The sequence below is a fragment of the Lytechinus pictus genome, chromosome 13 (assembly GCF_037042905.1).
Source record: "Lytechinus pictus isolate F3 Inbred chromosome 13, Lp3.0, whole genome shotgun sequence".
NCBI lineage: Eukaryota > Metazoa > Echinodermata > Echinoidea > Temnopleuroida > Toxopneustidae > Lytechinus > Lytechinus pictus.
The window spans coordinates 27752739-27772532 of NC_087257.1; the positions used below are offsets into that span (position 1 = coordinate 27752739).

At 34.2% G+C, this 19794-nt stretch overlaps 1 protein-coding gene across 2 annotated transcripts in view; it reads right to left on the reverse strand.

The window, feature by feature from the left end:
* Window positions 1-3322: 3322 nt before the first annotated feature.
* The window catches only part of LOC129275192 (integrin beta-1-A-like), a 38864-nt gene continuing 22392 nt past the window's right edge, over window positions 3323-19794 (reverse strand). Inside the window, exons 9-23 of one of the 2 annotated variants that reach the window (XM_054911983.2) lie at window positions 18841-18924; window positions 18371-18451; window positions 17758-17853; window positions 17067-17156; window positions 16445-16629; window positions 14637-14721; window positions 13591-13736; window positions 12670-12742; window positions 12201-12282; window positions 11440-11567; window positions 10761-10853; window positions 9997-10129; window positions 9222-9332; window positions 8412-8602; window positions 3323-6774 (exon numbers count right to left, since the gene is read on the reverse strand). In XM_054911983.2, coding sequence (XP_054767958.2) covers window positions 6712-6774; window positions 8412-8602; window positions 9222-9332; window positions 9997-10129; window positions 10761-10853; window positions 11440-11567; window positions 12201-12282; window positions 12670-12742; window positions 13591-13736; window positions 14637-14721; window positions 16445-16629; window positions 17067-17156; window positions 17758-17853; window positions 18371-18451; window positions 18841-18924 — 1641 coding nt within the window. In that variant the 3' untranslated portion in view covers window positions 3323-6711. The remainder of the gene's footprint in view (window positions 6775-8411; window positions 8603-9221; window positions 9333-9996; window positions 10130-10760; window positions 10854-11439; window positions 11568-12200; window positions 12283-12669; window positions 12743-13590; window positions 13737-14636; window positions 14722-16444; window positions 16630-17066; window positions 17157-17757; window positions 17854-18370; window positions 18452-18840; window positions 18925-19794) is intronic. The other variant, XM_064108494.1, reaches the window with a different exon arrangement.

Genomic DNA, 19794 nt, shown 5'->3' on the forward strand with positions numbered 1-19794 from the left:
CTGCGCACATGCGTATCTGCGCGATTCTAGTTAAAGAAGATATGCAACGAGCACGAACTTTACACATGCAATGCATAGACAGGTATTCATTAAAAAATCCGACTCAAAATGGTGGAAAAATAATACATTTAGGGCATTTCATGTTGCGACCTCGAAATGCAGCCTTTCTCATCAAAATCCCTGAATCGTGTGCAAAGTGAATGAGTGCGCAGACTTGGGGTACCATTTTTTTTTTCAATCTGAAAATGACTGCCCGAGAAAATCCTACATTTTCTTTCATTTTTTAATGAGAAATTTGGTACACTTACTCTTGATAATATAAGGAACATTATTAACTGAAAGATTTTGTGAAATATGAAGAAATTCATGTTAATTCTTAACTCAAATTGTTAGGTGCGCAGACTTGGGGCCCACCATCATATATCCTTTTCTGAAATAGCCCAGTTAAATTAGAGTTAATGTAGCCCATTACTTGGTCTCTATTAAATAGCCATCCACTCTTTTTCTCTGTCTCCACTCTCTCTATTTCTGTGGGCCTATTTGTTCTCCGAATCACCCACTCTCCTCATAATAACGTTAAGAAAAGACAGAATGTAACAGAATGCAAATTGTTAATAAAAAAGTTGACAGTTTTAATAAATCTATATTAACATAATTATCATTATGGTCATAGTAAGTGCACCGGTGCAACGTTCAATTTGTATCCATTTCATCATTATGACAGACATACACAATATCTCTACTATCAAAAGGCCTATTTGTAGCTTACACATAGGCCATGCCTTATTGACTATTCTTTAAAAAACATAAATCTAACTCAGCCTTACTTGTTTCAATGAAACCATAATGACAAAAACAAAATAATTTGTTACAAGTCTTGATTTCATGAATTAACAAAATATAACGTCTGTGTCAAAACAATATCCATTAATTCATATTCATAAATAAATAACAAAATCTGAAATTATACATAGCCGCGATTCATGAAAAGCGTTAGTATAGTATTATGCATTTCATACAATTGGAAATCAAACTATAAATACATACAAAATGTAATAGATTACATAAATCAGGGGGCGACGACAGTGTATGGGGCGGGTGGAGGTGGGAAGGCTGGACATGGGGGCCTTTAATAATGTGACATAATTTTTCTCTCAGTGATAAAGGGGGGGGGGGGTGTTACATAATTTGACCAAGCACTCTCTGCCTAAAAGTATTGATATTCTTATGTTTTCTTCATTGTCGTCTAACCAACGTTGGTGGCGCCCCACTTATAATCATTACAGAAATCGGGTAGAATTGCCTAGACCTTATTACTACCTCCATTCCCATCAATTAATGTGTTGAACATACATTTATCCAACATTTACAGTGACATTGAAAACTAAAACGAAACTTTATTTTACAACTTACAACACGATGCCGATTGACAATTAAATTAAACACAAGCAAATAAAATCAATCGCAAGTCCCAAATGCGCGCTGTTGATTGGTTGAACATCAAGTTGCGCATGATTTTTTGAGATGCGATTGATTGCAAATCTTTCTGCAACGGGCCCCAGAACTGTTAACATACAAAAATATTTGCACCATTGATGTAATTTTCTGCATCATCTCAACAAAATGTAAACTAATATGTCTGATGTCAGCAAATAATATAAAGTGGTAAGTGTCAGATATGTGTTCTATATATAAAATTGCACTAATAAACACACAAACATAAATCAATCGAAACATAAAAAAATTACGTAAAATATTGAAACAAAATATAATTGCAGTTGCATATTTGAACATACATCGCAAGCTCGGTCCTTTGAATGAATGATACTCGCTACAGTTGCCTGTTTTGCAATATATAGCACAACTTAACTCAGATTCGAATCCTCGGGTTGCTTGCGGTGACAACGTGCCCAAACAAATCGATCCCTTCTCCCAAAATATACCAATACGCATTTCATTGTAGTTGCAACGAGTATACTCAGTAAGAAACAAAATTAAAGTACGACATTCTATAGGCTAATAAGATTAAAAGCAAAGTAAAATGGAAGATCTTTGATTAATTTATCGCCTTCAACAGCAAAGGTCAGGAATCATTACAAGGTCTAAAACAAGCCTGGAGCCGTTTCAATTAAATCTGGGTGAGAGAACTTCAAAGCAGACAACCAAAATCAAGGGTTTTGCATGGTAAAAGTTGCAAAAAGTAACCTTATTCACAAATCTTGATAAACAGGCCCCGGGCCAGTGGAAGAAGGGAATTAAAAACTGAAATTTTGCAAAGATCATTGGGCAGACTAAGTTTTGCGACGAAACTTCTGTGACGAAATTACTTGAGGAAAATATTATTACGCACTTGCGCAGAACAGTTGTTTCTTGTTTTGCTCATGCGCATAACAGCTTTTTGGGCGAGTTAGACGCGTCGCAGAAGTTGCGTTGTAAATACAAAGTTGACTATAATATATGACAGGTACAGTCAGTGGCGGACCGTGACCCGAAGGAGACAAATGATTGGAGGGGCACTGTATTCTTTGTGAACAATGCTGTGCCCCTCCAATGCTTTGTCTCCTCCGGGTCACGGTCCACCACTGGGTAAAGTTAAAATAAAGTATTATCTGTAAGCCATGACTGCATGGAGTCGAGCTATCTCAGTATGTGGCTACAATGATATCAGAACTGTTTCAAGAGTTACGGCTTGATGTCAGTAGTCTTGTATTCCATTTCCAGATATTGCTGTGCACGACGAGAGGAGTCGAGGAAGAAGAGTCTGCACGAGCAGACTGATGTAATGTTCAATTTGAAAAGGTGAATCTCGAACAATTAAGAAAATGTGACCTATTCACCATATTGAGGAAGTCAGAACATTCGTAAAAAGATTTAGCAAAATAGAAGAGAATTCATCACTTTGTATTTATTAATAAAGCCTATGGCAAATTACTTATCACAATAATTAAGAAGATCACATTACTGTATACATATTTTAATTTTCTTTCCTACCTATTTTAAGAGATAGAAGACAGATGTAAGCAATCAGGCATTTCAAGAAATATACTCAGGGCCATAAAATGCAAAAGTAATACATTAGTCTGAACAGAATATACACAATCTTATGATGACATAATTGTGTGCAATTAAACGCCAGGTGAAAGCTGTTAGCTAGACTTGATTCTAATTCATTCATACCCACCTTGTAATAGTGGTCATTCAACTAAATTTCCGAAAACGCGATTTGTGTTCGATATTACATAAATAAATAAAAAAGTATCATTCATACGCATGTCTTCTGTTTAAACACCGTAACACTGACACTTATTTTTTTCTTATTTTTCGTGTATATTCCTCATGAATGCACAACCTTACACCACTCACGCAAAATACAATAATAATTCTTTGAACTTTGAAAATCTACAAATAGTACTTTTTGTGTTCCATGTAAAAAACAATTTCTTACAACTCTACGATCTCAACGTGCAAACCAACACGCTGTAATAAACTAATTGAAAAAATACAATATCATAATTATCATTCAAAATTATCTACACAATTACACCAATTAGACTACAGTTCAGCCACTAATTTCATATATTGATAGAAAAATACGAAAGACCAACTCAAGCTCTATTCATTTCATATGGCCCCTTAATAGGCCAAAGCAATGAGTAATTTATAATTACACTGTAGGGAAATGTACTAATTACTGATTATAATAATCCTAGCAAACACATATAATCAATATGATGGTTTATAACTATATACAGATTTACAAGTCTTTACGGAAAGAAACCATACCACATTCAATTTGAAGAGTTCTAGGTAATTCTGTTTTACAAAAAGTGATAGAAAGTTAATTAACATTTGCTAATGATGCAATATCACAATAGCAATAAAAGAAGTTTACAGTGCTTTTACAATACGATACAAAACACATTACCATATGTGCAGTTTCTTATTTGGACTATCATAACAAATGCATTTGCATTACACATTAAAACAATTTTGTTCAACCATGATACACGCGATGGCATTGCAAGTTTAATTAAATTACACAATGTAAACTGTATAAAAGGCACAAAAAATCTGATTGTGTGTCACTAATAATTTGACGCACATATTCAGAGTGATACTGCAGCCATAAAATCATGTTACCATGACGATAATGTACCAACGATGAATGCAGACTTAGTCAAGAGCTATTTGTGCATTACTCTATCTACAGTAGGCATGTGAGTGTGAAAAGGTATAACTAATTCTGCTTGATGGAAGTTGGAGTAAAGACATGTGAATGTTGAAACTAAATCTGATGTGAAATATGAAAATGCTGTAGTCTTTTTCTTTTTTAAAAGAATGATGGTTACACGGTAAGATATCTTTGTGCACATTTGGAATTTGATCATGATGATGAAATTTGGACACACGAGCTTGAACAGTGCATATCATCATTAAGTGTCAGCAATAATGTCATGAAATGGTGATATGGATCCTCATCAAATGATTGGCTGAACTTGATCATGTGACAAGTCATTTATTTCAGCTGACTGGAAACGTTGCTAAATGTCTGGTACTAATGACTAGTTCTATTGACCAGTCATGGTTTTGAGATGAGGATAGATTACCATGTAACAAGGATCCACATCACTATTTTATAAAACAAATAATGCACATCATTTTGCAAGTGTGTTGAAATAATTACAAACACATGTTACCTTTGAAATAGTCCAAACGCCCTCGGCTATGACTCAGGGAAATTAGAACTGTTCCAAAGGTCCCACGTGTGCTCAATCCTTACCAATGCCCTGCACTGATGTATATTATTTGTATATATTAATGAAGAGAGCCACCTTCAATAGGGGGGGGGGGCGGGATTGTGAAAGTAGTAAAAAATAATTCCCCAATCAATGTTCCATCTAGAGAATATGATTAAATCAAATCATTTAAAAGCTAATGATGAGATGTTTTGTAACCTTACACTGGTAAGAAATGTGCATTATGAGTTAGTACCCGAAACCCATTGCCTAATCATAACCACATGGGGTTCAAGCACGTCAGTAACATTTAGAATGCATTGTGTATTTCTTCAAGCAAATCATTGTCAGACAGAGGCCCATAATCTGAAGACGGGTTTAACTTAAACTCAGGTTTAAAGTTGTGGTTTAACTACGGAAAGCCAAAAGTATCAAAATTATCATTAACTTGTATGTTTCTTATGTTTACTGTGCTCTTTCCTGATTTATCGATGGTGGAGACAATTATGAATGATTTGAGAGCCAAATGAGCTGAAATATGATATCTCTACTGTTAGTGATTTATGTAACAATTGGCTATCCATACTTAAACCACAACTTTAAACCTGAGTTTAAGTTAAACCTGCTTTCAGAATACGGGCAAAAGAAATTTAAAATTCAGAACACACCATCAAAGAGGATACAAAGCCAACTGCTTTCAGACAAGGCATTATAACTCTTTCAAATGCAGGAATGCTTTATGATATGTTACATTAAAAAGAAGCTTAATTCGGTGTGATATTTTCTGTCCTAAAACTAAAGCATTTATTGAAAAAGAGTAATTTCAAATATCTGTCCTATTTGCTTTAAAATGTTTACAAGCCGTTAAATGCAACTTTACACCAAGTTCTCATTTAAATATAGTAAAAACAGCGACAGATTTGCACCAATATGAAGAAAGCAAGAGTGATATTATCCCTATATATATCATAATATTATTTCTAATGTTTGAACAAGTGCATAGGTAAGATTTTAAAAGTGACCTTCACCATTAACTGGAAGTATTAAGTGTTAGGTAGTGAAAGGTATCAGCTGTGTAACTAATGTTGTTTTTTTATAAGAAAATCCAACATCATCCGTTTAGTAGACATTTAACTTTTGTCGATTTGTTTAAGACAATCCTGTCTCATTTTATTTGACGTGACCTTTAATAGTTCATACACTTTGAAAAGAAGGATGATGAAACATATACATGTGGAGTGTTTAATACAAAAGTAGCCAGAATTGACAAGTTGTCAACAGTTACCATGGTAACATTCAGACAACTGTTTCTCAGCCAATCAGAAGCTGCCAAATCATTCAACTTGTCAGGCGACAAATGAGGATCATACATCCCCAAGGTGCATCATATAGTGCATATTCTCGTCGAGTGACTTGTAAAACAAAATGAGAATTAGTCACATGAGTTGTATGTATGTGCTTAAATGTGTTCATTGACTAAAGAGAGCAGATTGTGAAACAAGAATTGGAAAATAGTTACCACATCACGCATACCAAGAAAAATATTTTCCATTCCAAAAAGCCATTTGCTAATTTTTCTGATTCATCGGATTATCAAAGCGAGATATCGGAGGAAGATAGATAGCACTGATATTCTGGAGGGTAACAAATGCAGAGATAGAAACGAGAAATAGTTAAAGTCTTTATACTCGTACATTTATATCATGTTATGCTGTAAGCAATTTATATTTTCCCCAAAGCAACCATTCTTTTGTTATTATTATTGCCCAAACATTGGGTTTTCAAACCTGGTTGAAGACGACTGGAAGAGGGGATTTTTCCTCTGTAAATAAAGGAAAGAATAAACAAGATACAGATTCAGTAATAGCACATGTCTTGGCTTATACCCGTTTTCAGCGCGAGTACACTATCTTGTAACATAGCCAGTTAAATAAATAAGGAGACTGGTATCCCATTGCAGATATAAGAGTGTACGTTATTTTCCATATGTTGGGTTCTTGAATGTCGTTGTGGATGACTTGTAGATGGGGTTATCACTCTGGAAAATACAAAGGAAGGAGATACAAGAGATTGGATATACATTTCAACAACTGTTGCATCATTGCTCTATAAGATAAAATGTATTAATCAAAATAGAAGTTCTACTCAAGAAGTGAGTTTAAAAAATTGAAATAACAGCAAACACGAAATCCCACATCATCATCATCATCATCATCATCATCATCATCATCATCACCATCATCACCATCATCACCATCACCATCATCACCGGCATCATCATCATCATCATCATCATCATCATCACCATCACCACCACCACCACCATCATCATCATCATTATCACAATCCTTTGTGGTTTGGTAAGGAAGGCGTCTCCTCTTCTTTTCTGGTTTTCCTGCAGATAAAAGTTAGTGCAGTGGATGATGATGATGATGACATGATACGGGGAAACAAGGCAGTGGAGTTATACCAGTGTAACTATCAAGGACTTCTGGCAGCTGGTTTATAACAGTTTCTTTGGGACATATATTCCTTTGATACTCTCATCGCTGGACAAATTTCAGCCTTCAGTTATTTCTGCCATGTTTTTCCCGAGAAAACAGATCTGTCTGGAAAGAATGGTCTTGATATGTCTTTTACTCCAGTTTTGGCAAAGTTTGTCAATTATTTTTCTTAGATATCCTTAGCACTTATATCTTTCTGAATACGATTATTTTAAAACCCCGATTTGAGATTGATTATAGTAGAGAATCTTCAATTGATAGTTAAGGTTTACTTGAAAATTCAGTATACAAACAGTCATTGACTATCCGATCTTTTAAAGCTTAATCTACATGTATGCTATTCCTGTATCAAAACAAGTCCCTCAGAAGACAACTCACCCGGGATGACTCCCACCTAGCAACTCCACCCTACCCTGCAGGGGGGTTGCCCTCCAGGAGCACTGTCCTCTGGGGGCAGCTGTCGATCCACCAGGGAAGTTGTCAGGTGGGAGTTGCCCCCAAAGAAGTTGTCCTTAAGAGTAGATGTCATAGAACCAGCTATTCCTACCAGACTAGTCAAAGTAGGAATGTCTCTAGCTGGTTGGGAATCATAACAATCATCATTATCAATACCATGCTGTCTTCTACTGGTATTTAGTATTTCCATTGCACTCAGGCAAAAAATAATCAACCAATTTGAAAACAAACATGTATTTCAGAATGTAATTCCTAGAGGGTATTTTTTTAAGTGTTGGTTTCTCTTTCATAAAATGAATTTTACAAATATAATGGGAACAACTGGTGAAAAAAATTATTTTTATTTTAGAAAATGAAGTTAACCGAAAGTGATATCTATTATATGAAAGTTAGTAATTAATAATAATGATAATAATAGCTGGATTTATAAAGCGCTTTTTGCCTGAGGATACAAAGCGCTGCTATTATTACCCCGGCTTTAGCTCGAGCTACCATCACCGGCGCTCAGTGCATGCAAGGAATTACTCCTGCCGGGTACCTATTCACCTCACCTGGGTCGAGTGCAGCAGTGTGGATAAATTTCTTGCTGAAGGAAAACACGCCATGGCTACGATTCGAACCCACGACCCTCTGTTTCAAAGGCAAGAGTCAGAACCACTAGACCAAGACGCACCCATTAAGATGTAACAAATACAAAGAATGTTGAAAGCCATACCTGATCCCACTGGGCTTTCTTGCATTCATTCTCCCATTGGGCATATTCTCTCTTATCTTGGACATACGTGTATAACCTCCAGGCGAAGACAAGGATCATGCCGATGAGGACAATACCGAGAATGATACCGATAACAATCCACCTGATCTCTTCTCCCGTAAGAATGGGCCCTTTCACGGGGACGATGCAACCTGTTAGGCAAAGATGGGAAGATATTTTTGTCAAATAAATCATTTTATGGGATAGGAAATAATGTATGGGTTAGCATAAACGTATGTTCAGCACTATATCTGTGTTTGTCCTTAAAAAATCTAATTTAATTACCGTATGCTTGTTGTTTTATTCTCTCTTTTTGTCTCTCTTATTCTTACTTCCAGTATATCTTTCTATCTCTTCCACAACCATCGTTGCTCCTGACTTGTACCTAACATCTCTACAGTTATCTGCCCAGGGACGGGTCCAGAGTTCTGTAAATCGGGGGAGGGCCCAAATTGTTTCATTAGATTTGCAATTAATTTTGGACCTGTTAACCAAGAAGGTTCTCATGGGAAAGGAATAGCCTAGATGTTGGCCCCCTAAACATTGACAAGTCCACCAATCCCCCTATTTTTTTCTAAAATGACTACAAGAAAATTGAAAAATGGTCACAATTCAATTGCCCCACCAAAAAGAAAAACAATCCGACGAACCATCATAAGGTTATTGCTACACAAAACAAAATAATTTCCCTCTCTTTCTTTTCTCTCCCTCTTTCTTTCAAGGAGGATGTAGGGCCCCCCACCCTTGATCCACAAATGCATCTGCACTTACTTTCCTCTTGGTTGACGTATACGGTGAGTGTTTCATTTTCCTTGACTACAACAAAGTCAAAAGTGCAGCTGTTATTGAAATCAAAGCTACATTTCAGATTGTCATTGGTATCTGAGAAAAAAATAAAGATAAGAAAGAAAGTCAAATCAATATCAGAAGGTTGCAATTTAAACTGACTATAGCACAGCTACAAACGTTTTATATCAAATCAGCTACTAAACGATTGCAGAATAAAAACGGATACATCAGTAACAGCTAACTTTGTGCATTGTCAGCATAGTCATTCACTTATTGATTTGGTCTGATTTCACATTAAACAACTGAAATATATATATACTTGCATTCTTAAGGATAATAACAATAACAGACATATAAATAAAATCAATGAATTTGATATAAAAGTAGAGGATCATCTTAGGCACAGTTGTGCTATTATAAGATCCCATAATTGATCAAATATTAAACTATTAATGTTCTAGATCAAAGTTTTACATTGAAACAACAAGGATTTAGAAATGAACTAAAACGTCAGTGATAACAAAACAATTGTCATGTACCAAACTTTCATGGATATGATCATATTAAAGTGGCCTGTAAATAATGCAGATGATAAATTTCTGACCTTCATTGGCATTAAGACTAGGTTCGTTTGATGAACAACACATTTATGAATCATAAACACTGTGGACTTTGAATGCAAAACACATTATACAACCAATAAACACGAAACACAACATAATAATTTATGATTTACTCAATAGAGGCCTATACTTACATTCTTCAATACTTGTAACATTCACAATATTGAAATTACACATGCTACACTGTTCAGGTGTTAGTCTTCCTGATTGAAACACAGTACACTCTACACAGTCTCGGTGTATGTGGCAAATTCCTAGTGGACACGTCTGCCATAAGGGAGTAAGAAATCAACAAATACAATGCCAGATGTTATTTCGCAGTATTAAGAAAACAAAACAGGGCAAAATCTCAACCACAACAAAAAAACGATCATGAATTTAAAATGAAATATAAACAGTGCTTCATCAAATTGTTAAAAGACAATAAAAATTGAAAGAAAAAAAAAAGTGAAAAGACATTTTGATCATAGTTTAATCAGAGTCAGCTTATGCTATATGATGATAACATATTCTTATCAAAAGTAAATTATGAGGCTACATATGAGGCAACTGAACAGCCAAGTGACTTTATTTCATAGCATAAAAAAATGTGAAAATTAAATTTATAGTTCAGAGACTAATCAAATATCAAAGAAAGTAGCCTGTACATAAGTTACCGTGTATACCATACAAATCGAAACAGCAAACTGAAAAATTTACCAGGAGTTCCTACAGAAAAAAAAGCTTGTACCATAACAAAAATCTATTTCCCGAAGTCACAATATCGTTACTAAGATTTAATTTCACAATGCATTTTAGCCACATCTAAGGGGAGACAAGTTTACCGTAAATATGAACTTTATTCTGTCGGAAAAGAAATAAACCAATTTGAATTTGAATTTAAACTATGCAAACTTACAGGGCACTTCTCGCATGTTTTTCCTTGAAACTGCGAGTCTGCGAAACACTCACAAGCACCGCACACACATGTTCCATGGGCATTGCATTCCAACTGTAATAGAGGGAGAGAAAAAAAGTTATGAAAAAACAATTAATCACAAGAAAGTTCATTGAAAATATAACAACAGAAATACTTGCCACTATGGGAGATGATTCAATAGGGCAATTCACACACAGGGACTATGGATGTGAGAGTGAGGGGGCTAAGATAAAGGGGGGGCTTAACATCCCCCCCAAAAAACCACAATCAAATGGTCATTTATGCTTTTTGTACACGCTTATTATCAATAACCAATTAGAAACAAGGTTTCAATGTCATCTTTTATCATGGCAAATGTATCATAATCATGGAACTCAGGTCTTAAGAATTCTTATGTGTAACATCACAGAGCCCCAATACACTGACCCGCATCAAATTTGGATTGCGGATGTTTATCATCATGCTCCACCGAGACATGGTATCTAAAATCCTGAAATGCAAGAAAAAGGTATCCTCTTATCGCCATCATCTCAAGACTCATACAACACAGCCTCTTTATGATTAATATGATTTTTATGCCAATGTAATTTTATTTTATTTGAGCATGAAAACAAACTTTGAATAGCTGAATATCTTTAAAAGAAAGTTGGTGACTTACCCCATTGCTAGCCCGACACATATCTTTCCGGGTTGGACAATCACAGCTATCACCCTCATAACCCGATTTACACTCGCACTTGGGTTGTCTTGTAGCTATGTCACAGACACAAGTCCCTTGATCAGGCCCTGCAATTTAAACCAAGGGTTATAAGAATTAATTTCAATTGGTTGCTTACAGGAAGCAGACGGTCAATAAACACTAAGAATGTAAGGTGGGATGTTCATAAAAAACAAAAAAGAAAACTCTTGTTTGAGTGAAACTTGCTCCCGAAGAAGTTCTTTACACATATAATGGTGCAGTTAGCTCCATTTTTCACCTTACTGAGGTGCAGCCATGTCTTTGCAGACTTACCTTAAGGGAAAGTGCAAACTAAAAAATTTATGTGCATTCTGCAGTATGTTTATGCTTGTGATCTTATATGTTAAAATGATGTCGGAAAAGTCTAGACTTGACTTGCATACTTCACCTATATTGACTTGAATGGATTGACATTATTTATTAAAAGTACCTCCATGAGGTCTATTACACCATGTCAAATATATTGAAAAAAAATATATCTAAAAAATATCTGTCCAGAATGGCAATGTATATATCCAATCCCGCCCCTCTGCTACCCACCCAACAGTCAGAAGATACTGAAGCAGATATAGGGTTCTTCGTTTCCTCCACAGCAATACCCACATGAAAACTAGAAATTTCAAAGTTCGTAATGTGTATAACTTCTAAAATACTAGATATTTTGAAATGTAAATACATACCTCCACATCTGAGTCCACGGCTGTAGGGACAGTTAAAGTTATCACATTCACAAAACTGTCCAGAGATCACCTCCCCAGGATTCTGTCATAGGACAAAAAAAATAAACAAAATAATACAACTATTACTAACAGACAGATATTATTCAAGCACTACCTATTCATTAAAAATACTGAAAAGTTATGCTAAATTGTATTGGGTAGGAAATCTTCCTATTCACTTTAATAAACATATTTATATTCATATTATCATACACAAACAGTGGCAAAATGAGACAATAATTGTAAGGCACCAATGGAAAATTTGTTGATCTTCAAAATCAGAATAATGCTAAAATATTCAGAATGTCAATAATGTCAATTAAAAGAAGATACTGTATAATATGTGAATCACAAAGATTAGTACTGCCCTCTAGTGTTCTTTCAAGATACATTCTATTTTCATAATTAAGTTAAGTCTATGGTATCTTACCCCAGTGTTATCACAGACGCATTTCCCACAGATACATTCTCCTCGTCCAGAACATGTTCTTGTTGTGTTATCGCTGGATAATATCGGTAATAAAAATAAAGATGGAATAGTATTACAATAAACTAATCTATTCAACTATTTATAATAAAAATGAACATATTCAGAATAGCAGTATGAAGATGATGACACTAGAATCGCTACTACTGATACTACTACTTCTAAAACTACTACTATTTCTACAACTACTACTACTGTTGCTGCTGCTGCTGCTGCTACTACTGATACTACTACTTCTACAACTACTACTATTTCTACAAGTACTACTACTGCTACTACTACTACTACTACTACTACTACTACTACTACTACTACTACTACTACTACTACTACTACTTCTTCTTTTTCATTTATTTGTCAATCATTTTTGTCATTATTTTTTATTTTTTATTTTATTTTTTAATGATTGTACATAGCGCCATGCCTGATGGATGTGTGTGCTTTAAAATAACCCACCAATATTATTTTTATTATCATTTACTTCTACTACAGAAATATTAACTATACTATAGAAATTCTGTTTCTATATATAATTACTGCTATCAGTACTGTCAAAATAAACCTCCACTGCTGCTACTACTTCTATCATTATTCTTATGAATAAAATAAAGGCTATCATTATTCTTATGAATAAAATATGAAGTGCAAAACAATACATATTATTTCAGTCATAAGCCAAAAATTACAGGCCTACTTCTTTCTAAAAATATTTTAAGAGTATAAATGTTCATCAATATTACATCTGCATATTTCAACTTTATCAAATGTGATTGGGACATACATTTGACGTACCATAATCTGGTCAATCAAAATACTGCACATAATTTTAAGAACAGCTATGTGGACAGACCCTAGAATACTTACGTTCTACAAGGTGACGGATCAGTGCTATCCATGTTGATTTCATTACCGCTGCATTCGCACTTGCTACCATACCGGCCTTGGTTGCATTCACACTCACCGCATATCAATGTCCCATTGCCCCCACTGCAATCAGGGCTGTTCATTTCCTATCAAATGTGAAAGGACAAGAGTTAGTAGCAAGAAACAGTATATTAAATTCTGTCCTGTTCGCACCCTGAGAATAAGGCTACATTCAATAAAATCATTTCTAAATAATCTTATTTTGCATCTGTCACAAAAACGACCAAGCTTTACACATATCAATGCTTTTCACGAAATTCGAAAATTTGCGACTGTTAAGTTCGGTTTGGAGTTGATTATGATTGGTAACAAAATAATTTGCCAAGAATGAATTGTGGAAATCTGATACTTTTGATAGGGTAAATGTTAAACTCTAAAAAATATAAGGGGATCCAGCCCATTCACATCAGCATTAATTGAGTAAACAGAGGGAGATGTGAATGTACAAATATTCATTTTTAAAAGAGCACTATAAGAGTATCAGGTTTTTTCATCAAATGATATCATCTACTCATTTCCATGGAAATAGTTTTGTCAAGGAATCAGCCCATTTGTTTTACCAATCAGAAATCGTCTTTCGTCTCATTTCCCTTGCCAAGTTGTATCTACTACAGGAACAACCATAATTAAGCAATCCTTATATCTGTTGGCAAATGCAATTAAATATCAACTTAACTATCTCTTAAAGGGAAGTGAACTGACAAACATTGTGCATGATCTCTGATTAAGTGTGCGCTATTAATAGCTATTCCTAAAACACAACTTTTTAAGATAACTATTGATAATATAAAGAATAAATTAGGCTATGATTTTATTAGTACAGAGAAACTTAAGTGATTTTTTAGAGGGAAGTACTTGTTTTGCTACAATACTTAATAATAATAATGAATACACTGCTCAGAATGATGCATTGTGGGTGAGGTAACTGGCCAGTTTTGAGTAATTAAGGACTTGAGATGGTCCGTGCTGCAAGTTTGTATACTTACCCTAATATCCTGGCAGTCACACTCACATGTAACCTCTAGTTCAATCTGAAGCTGCTCACTGAATCCTACTGGTCCAATATCAAAACTAATAAAGAAATGAATAAAAAGAGGTCAAACCCATAAGAGTAGCTGTGCTGATGGAAGTAATAGCTTGCAGCACTAAAACACATTTGATTATTTCATCCCACTGCAGCACTCGCGTCCTTTACGAAGGCATTTATCTACATTTGCCATTCTCCACCCAGGTGTAGTAAATGGGTACCTGGTAGGAAGGAATTCCTTGAATGCTCGAGCGTCCGGTCAGGGTAGCCGTGCTAAAGCTGGGGTGATAATAATAATAATAATAATATAGAGTATTTCTAAAGCGCCAAATCCACATTGATTATGTGCTCAAGGCGCTGAAATATACTTGGTATATTAATATTACCCCGGCTGTAGCTGAGCGGCCATATAGGCGCTAAAGCATTCAAGGAATAAATCCTAACGGGTACCCATTCACCTCACCTGGGTCGAGTGCAGCACAATGTGGATAAATTTCTTGCCGAAGGAAATTACGCCATGGCTGGGATTCGAACCCACGACCCTCTGTTTCAAAGTCCGGAGACTAATCCACTTGGCCACAACGCTCCGATAGCATGCAGCACTTAGATACATTGTATTAAGCACTATAAATGTTGCATATAATTATTATTATCATTCATTAAGTGCTCTATAAATTTTGCATGTTATTACCATTATTATTATTAGTATTGTTTAACCCCTCCCCCTATATTCCTACATAGTAGGAATAGACAAATTGGATGTACGTGTCAAAACAGATACAAATACAGTAGGTGAATGTCTTACAGCATGTGCAATCTTCTCAATATATAGACATGGAAACTATGGCAGTGTTCAACATGCAGGCTCAATAAGCGAGAACAAAAATATCATAAATATTTCAGGTTATGCAGCCAAAGTAATGATGATATTAGACTTATGTACAATAGTAATAACTAAAATAATTATGATAACCATCTTAAAGGGATGGTCCAGGCTGGAAATATTTATATCTCAATAAATAGAGTAAAATTCACAGAGCAAAATGCTGAAAATTTGATCAATATCGGATAACAAATAACAAAGTTATTGAATTTTAAAGATTTACCTTATTCAGGTGAAACAGTTCTAAGCATGTCTTTATGAATATTCATTAGGTGGGCTGATGATGTCATATCTCCACTTGTTCGTTTGTATTTTATTATATGAAATTAGGTATATTCAAATTTTCAAAAATTCAAAGAACTAAAACAATTGGATTGACAACTGATTAAGAGCATTAGTTATTTATTGCCGCAACTTATTTCATTATAATGGAGTCACATCATTTACACATGTATGAAAAAATGAAACATATTTGATTTCATGTAATAACATAAGATAAAGGAAAGTGGGGATGTGACATCATCAGTCCACCTAATGAATATTCATGACGATGTGCATATAACTGTTTTCACAAAATAATGATAAACTTTAAAATTCAATAACTTCATTATTTGTTATCCAATTTTGATGAAATTTTCATAATTTTGCTCTGTGGATTTTACTCTATTTATTCAGATATAAATATTTTCAGCCTTGACCATCCCTTTAAATAACAAATTATTTTAAAAAATGCTTACATATTTCATTACATTGATAGTCATTATAATAACACAGATAACAATTATAACAATGATAATGATGAGGATGACATCTATAATAATAATAGTAAAAAAAGTAACAATAATTATGATTGAAATGATAATAACAACAATTATGATAATAACCTTGTCATGCCACCTTCAAGACACCTCTCAGCTGTAATGGTGATATCAAACGATACTGTGTCACCTAACTGCAGCCCAGAACACTCGCTGCTATCCTCAACTGTTTCATGTATGCAGTTTGCTCGATAGGACAATGTCACATCATCAGGAGCCGTTGATGTCAGTCGCACTTGGGATGTGATTTGCTGAATGTTGAAAGTAAAATAATAGGATCATAAATATCAAGAAAAGAATGCCATTATCCAAAGGCAAATAATAGTGTGATGTTCATTAATCGTGTTTCATGATAAATATTGACTTCTTAATGAAATTCCAATAGTATTAATACAGGAACAAATAATCATTTCAAGTTAACATCTCTAACAAATTGCATCATTTACAATGTTTTTAAATCTTTTGAAAATGAATAAGTAAATACAAAAATAAAAAATGAACAAACAAAAAACAAAACAAGTAACAAATAAGTGAGTAAGTAAAGAAATATATATATAAATGAATGGATGAATGAATGATTAAAAAAACAAATAAATAAATGAATAAATAAATAAATAATACATGAATAAATAATCAATAAATAAATATGCATATTTTTTTACTAAAGACAGACAAGTTATGGTCTCACATTGTAATTGTCTCTGATGAGCTCAACAACATTCCCAGAATCACTGTCAAGAGTACCAACAGTTGCACCCTCAATGTATGTCTGAAGATTCTGTAAATAAGAAAAAAATACATAAATAAATCATAGCAATTATCCAAAGGATAAATAAGAGGTTTTATAATGAAGAAATTATCTATGAACCCAAAGTTAAATATTTGAGCAAACTTTAAGTTTTCATTTGAGATAAATTATTTTGCAAGATTTGTCTAAATCATAATGCTGCCCCCATGAATTGCTAACTTTGTGAAGTCATGTTTTCCCTACTCCCTATTTTTCTCATACATCGGAAGCTGACTTTTACAAATTTTCCTTTTTCTTACTATTTATATAGAATATGAGGAAAGCAGTAAGTCAAACTCCTTTCAATAACGTTTGTTATTTCATGTGGAATGGCCTGTGCAATGAGGTCATATATAATTAATGTAAACCAGATGTAATGAATGAATAAAAGAAATCTGATGAAATCATTCATATTGATAACTAAATGTTATGTCTTATTTAAGACTGTAGCACATACAAGAGTAAAAATAGTAATGTTCTTTTTTCCAGTAACAATCATCTGGTCTCATCACCCCCTTATGACATCATTTTATGTGATTATGTCGAGCTGTTTGCTTTTTACTTTCGTATTAAACTGACAGATTTTACTCACTGCATACAATTGGGTTTGGTCGCTGGTGACAGCAAAAATTGGTATGACGTTGTTTTCTCTTAGTTTGGCACTGAGGTGTCCAATAGAGGGGTAATCCTGTAAATAAGAAAAAAGTATTTACATTAGCTCTATAATTACTATCGTTTACCGCCAAAGTTCACCATCATCATTTATCATCAAAGCTACTACGTCCTGCTATCACTCCATTCAACTATTAAAGCATCAAAAAGACATACAAAAAATAGAAGATGAACAATGAGACTAATGGCAACAAAAGAACAAAGCTTATATAAAGGGATCAGCAAATTACATGAAGAAGTCAATTTATCACTCAAACGATGGAATATAATTTTATTGTTGTATGTACACAATATTTAGGCCTTTGTAGCATCAGTATCATTGCAAATTTGGTATTACCATTGGTATCATAATAATTTATCATAATTATCATTCCCCTCTCTCTCTGTATTGATCATTTACTCTTTCAAGTTAAGGAATAAAATTGTGGTCAGTTGTAGCCATATGTGATGATCATATACTGGGATCATCGACAGTGCAACATCATCATGTCTCCATGTGAGATTGGTAAAAAAAAAAAAAAAGTAAGACTTACCTGTAAGGTACTATAGCTGTACATGTTTGTACTGCTATCCATATGGCACTGTCCATCGTTAGGTTCAACAATACCTCCCAGCTAAAGAGAGAATTTGAAATAAAAGTAAGATGAAAGTAAGGAATACATTCATGGGGAATTTGGTTTCAAACAGCAGTACACCCACTTTAAATGGAAACTATGTTGTTGATGATGTGCAGCAGTGTTCAGGTAATGCCTTAAGTATCCATCTAAAAAAAGTGGAACAAATGAAAGCAATCGTAAGAAAAGCCTTTTATTCCTTTTACATACCTATGCAAAATGAAATTATTGTCTTTTTGTTTATGACGTTGCAAGGTACAACCAAAAACAAACATTTCTTCCTTAGATTTTATACCTAAATATCAAATACTGACATAAACGTAACAAGAAAAGAAAAGGTGATAAGCAGAATAGATCTTTAATTACACATTTTTGGGCAATAAACTTACTCTTCCATCTCCTGCAAAATGGAAAGAAGCATCTGTTGTAAAGATGACAAGATGACGAGCTTTATCCCTCCAACCAATGGCATCCTGGAAAAAAAAACAGGTCAAATATTATAGTTACATATATAATATATCCAATGATTAGGGGCCCTGATTCTTTGTCACCTAAAATAAAATATTCTGAGCCTTTATAATAATTCCATATGACAACAAAGAAGAAATTATAATCCTACTTACTTACTTACTTACTTACTTACTTATTGCTAAATTTGCAGATGTAGTAATCAAATATAATAGAAAGAGAAAGATTTATGTAAGCATACTTTTCTTACTCACTTTTTTTCATTTTGTCGTGCTCATAAAATTAGTTTTAAACAAAATTTTCAACATTTGACAGTTAAAGAAAACAATAAAGGCCAGGAGCCTAAGGACAGGGACACGATTAAGATATAGAGATAGAGATGAGGGAGAGTTAGACAGACATACAGCAATAGAGGGGGGAGAAAACAATAGGGGAGATCAAGCAAGAAAGAGGAAAGAAGAAGACAGCGACAATGAAAAATGTAAAGAATGAAGGCTAGACAAAATAGGAAAAAAAAAAGGATTCACATATTTCTTGCGACCAGGTATGAATGAATTGACATGCTTTCCATCCCACTGAGAGGTGTCGTTAAAAGTTGATTCCTCAAGATAATCATCCACATTAAAAATATCACTTTGGTTTCCAAGGTAGCCTGTGAATCCTCCTCGATCACCTGAGTGCATTTGACACAAAAGTCATCACCCTCTCATCCCCATTCTACTCATCACACCCGACTATAATGTCACATGTACCTGGTATGACTGACGTATGAGTTGCCATGGAAACCTGACGTTGACAACATCTCGCTGTCACGGCATTTAAACAGGAGATATTTTTCGTCATATTTAACACAGATATCAGGGCTGGATTGCTAG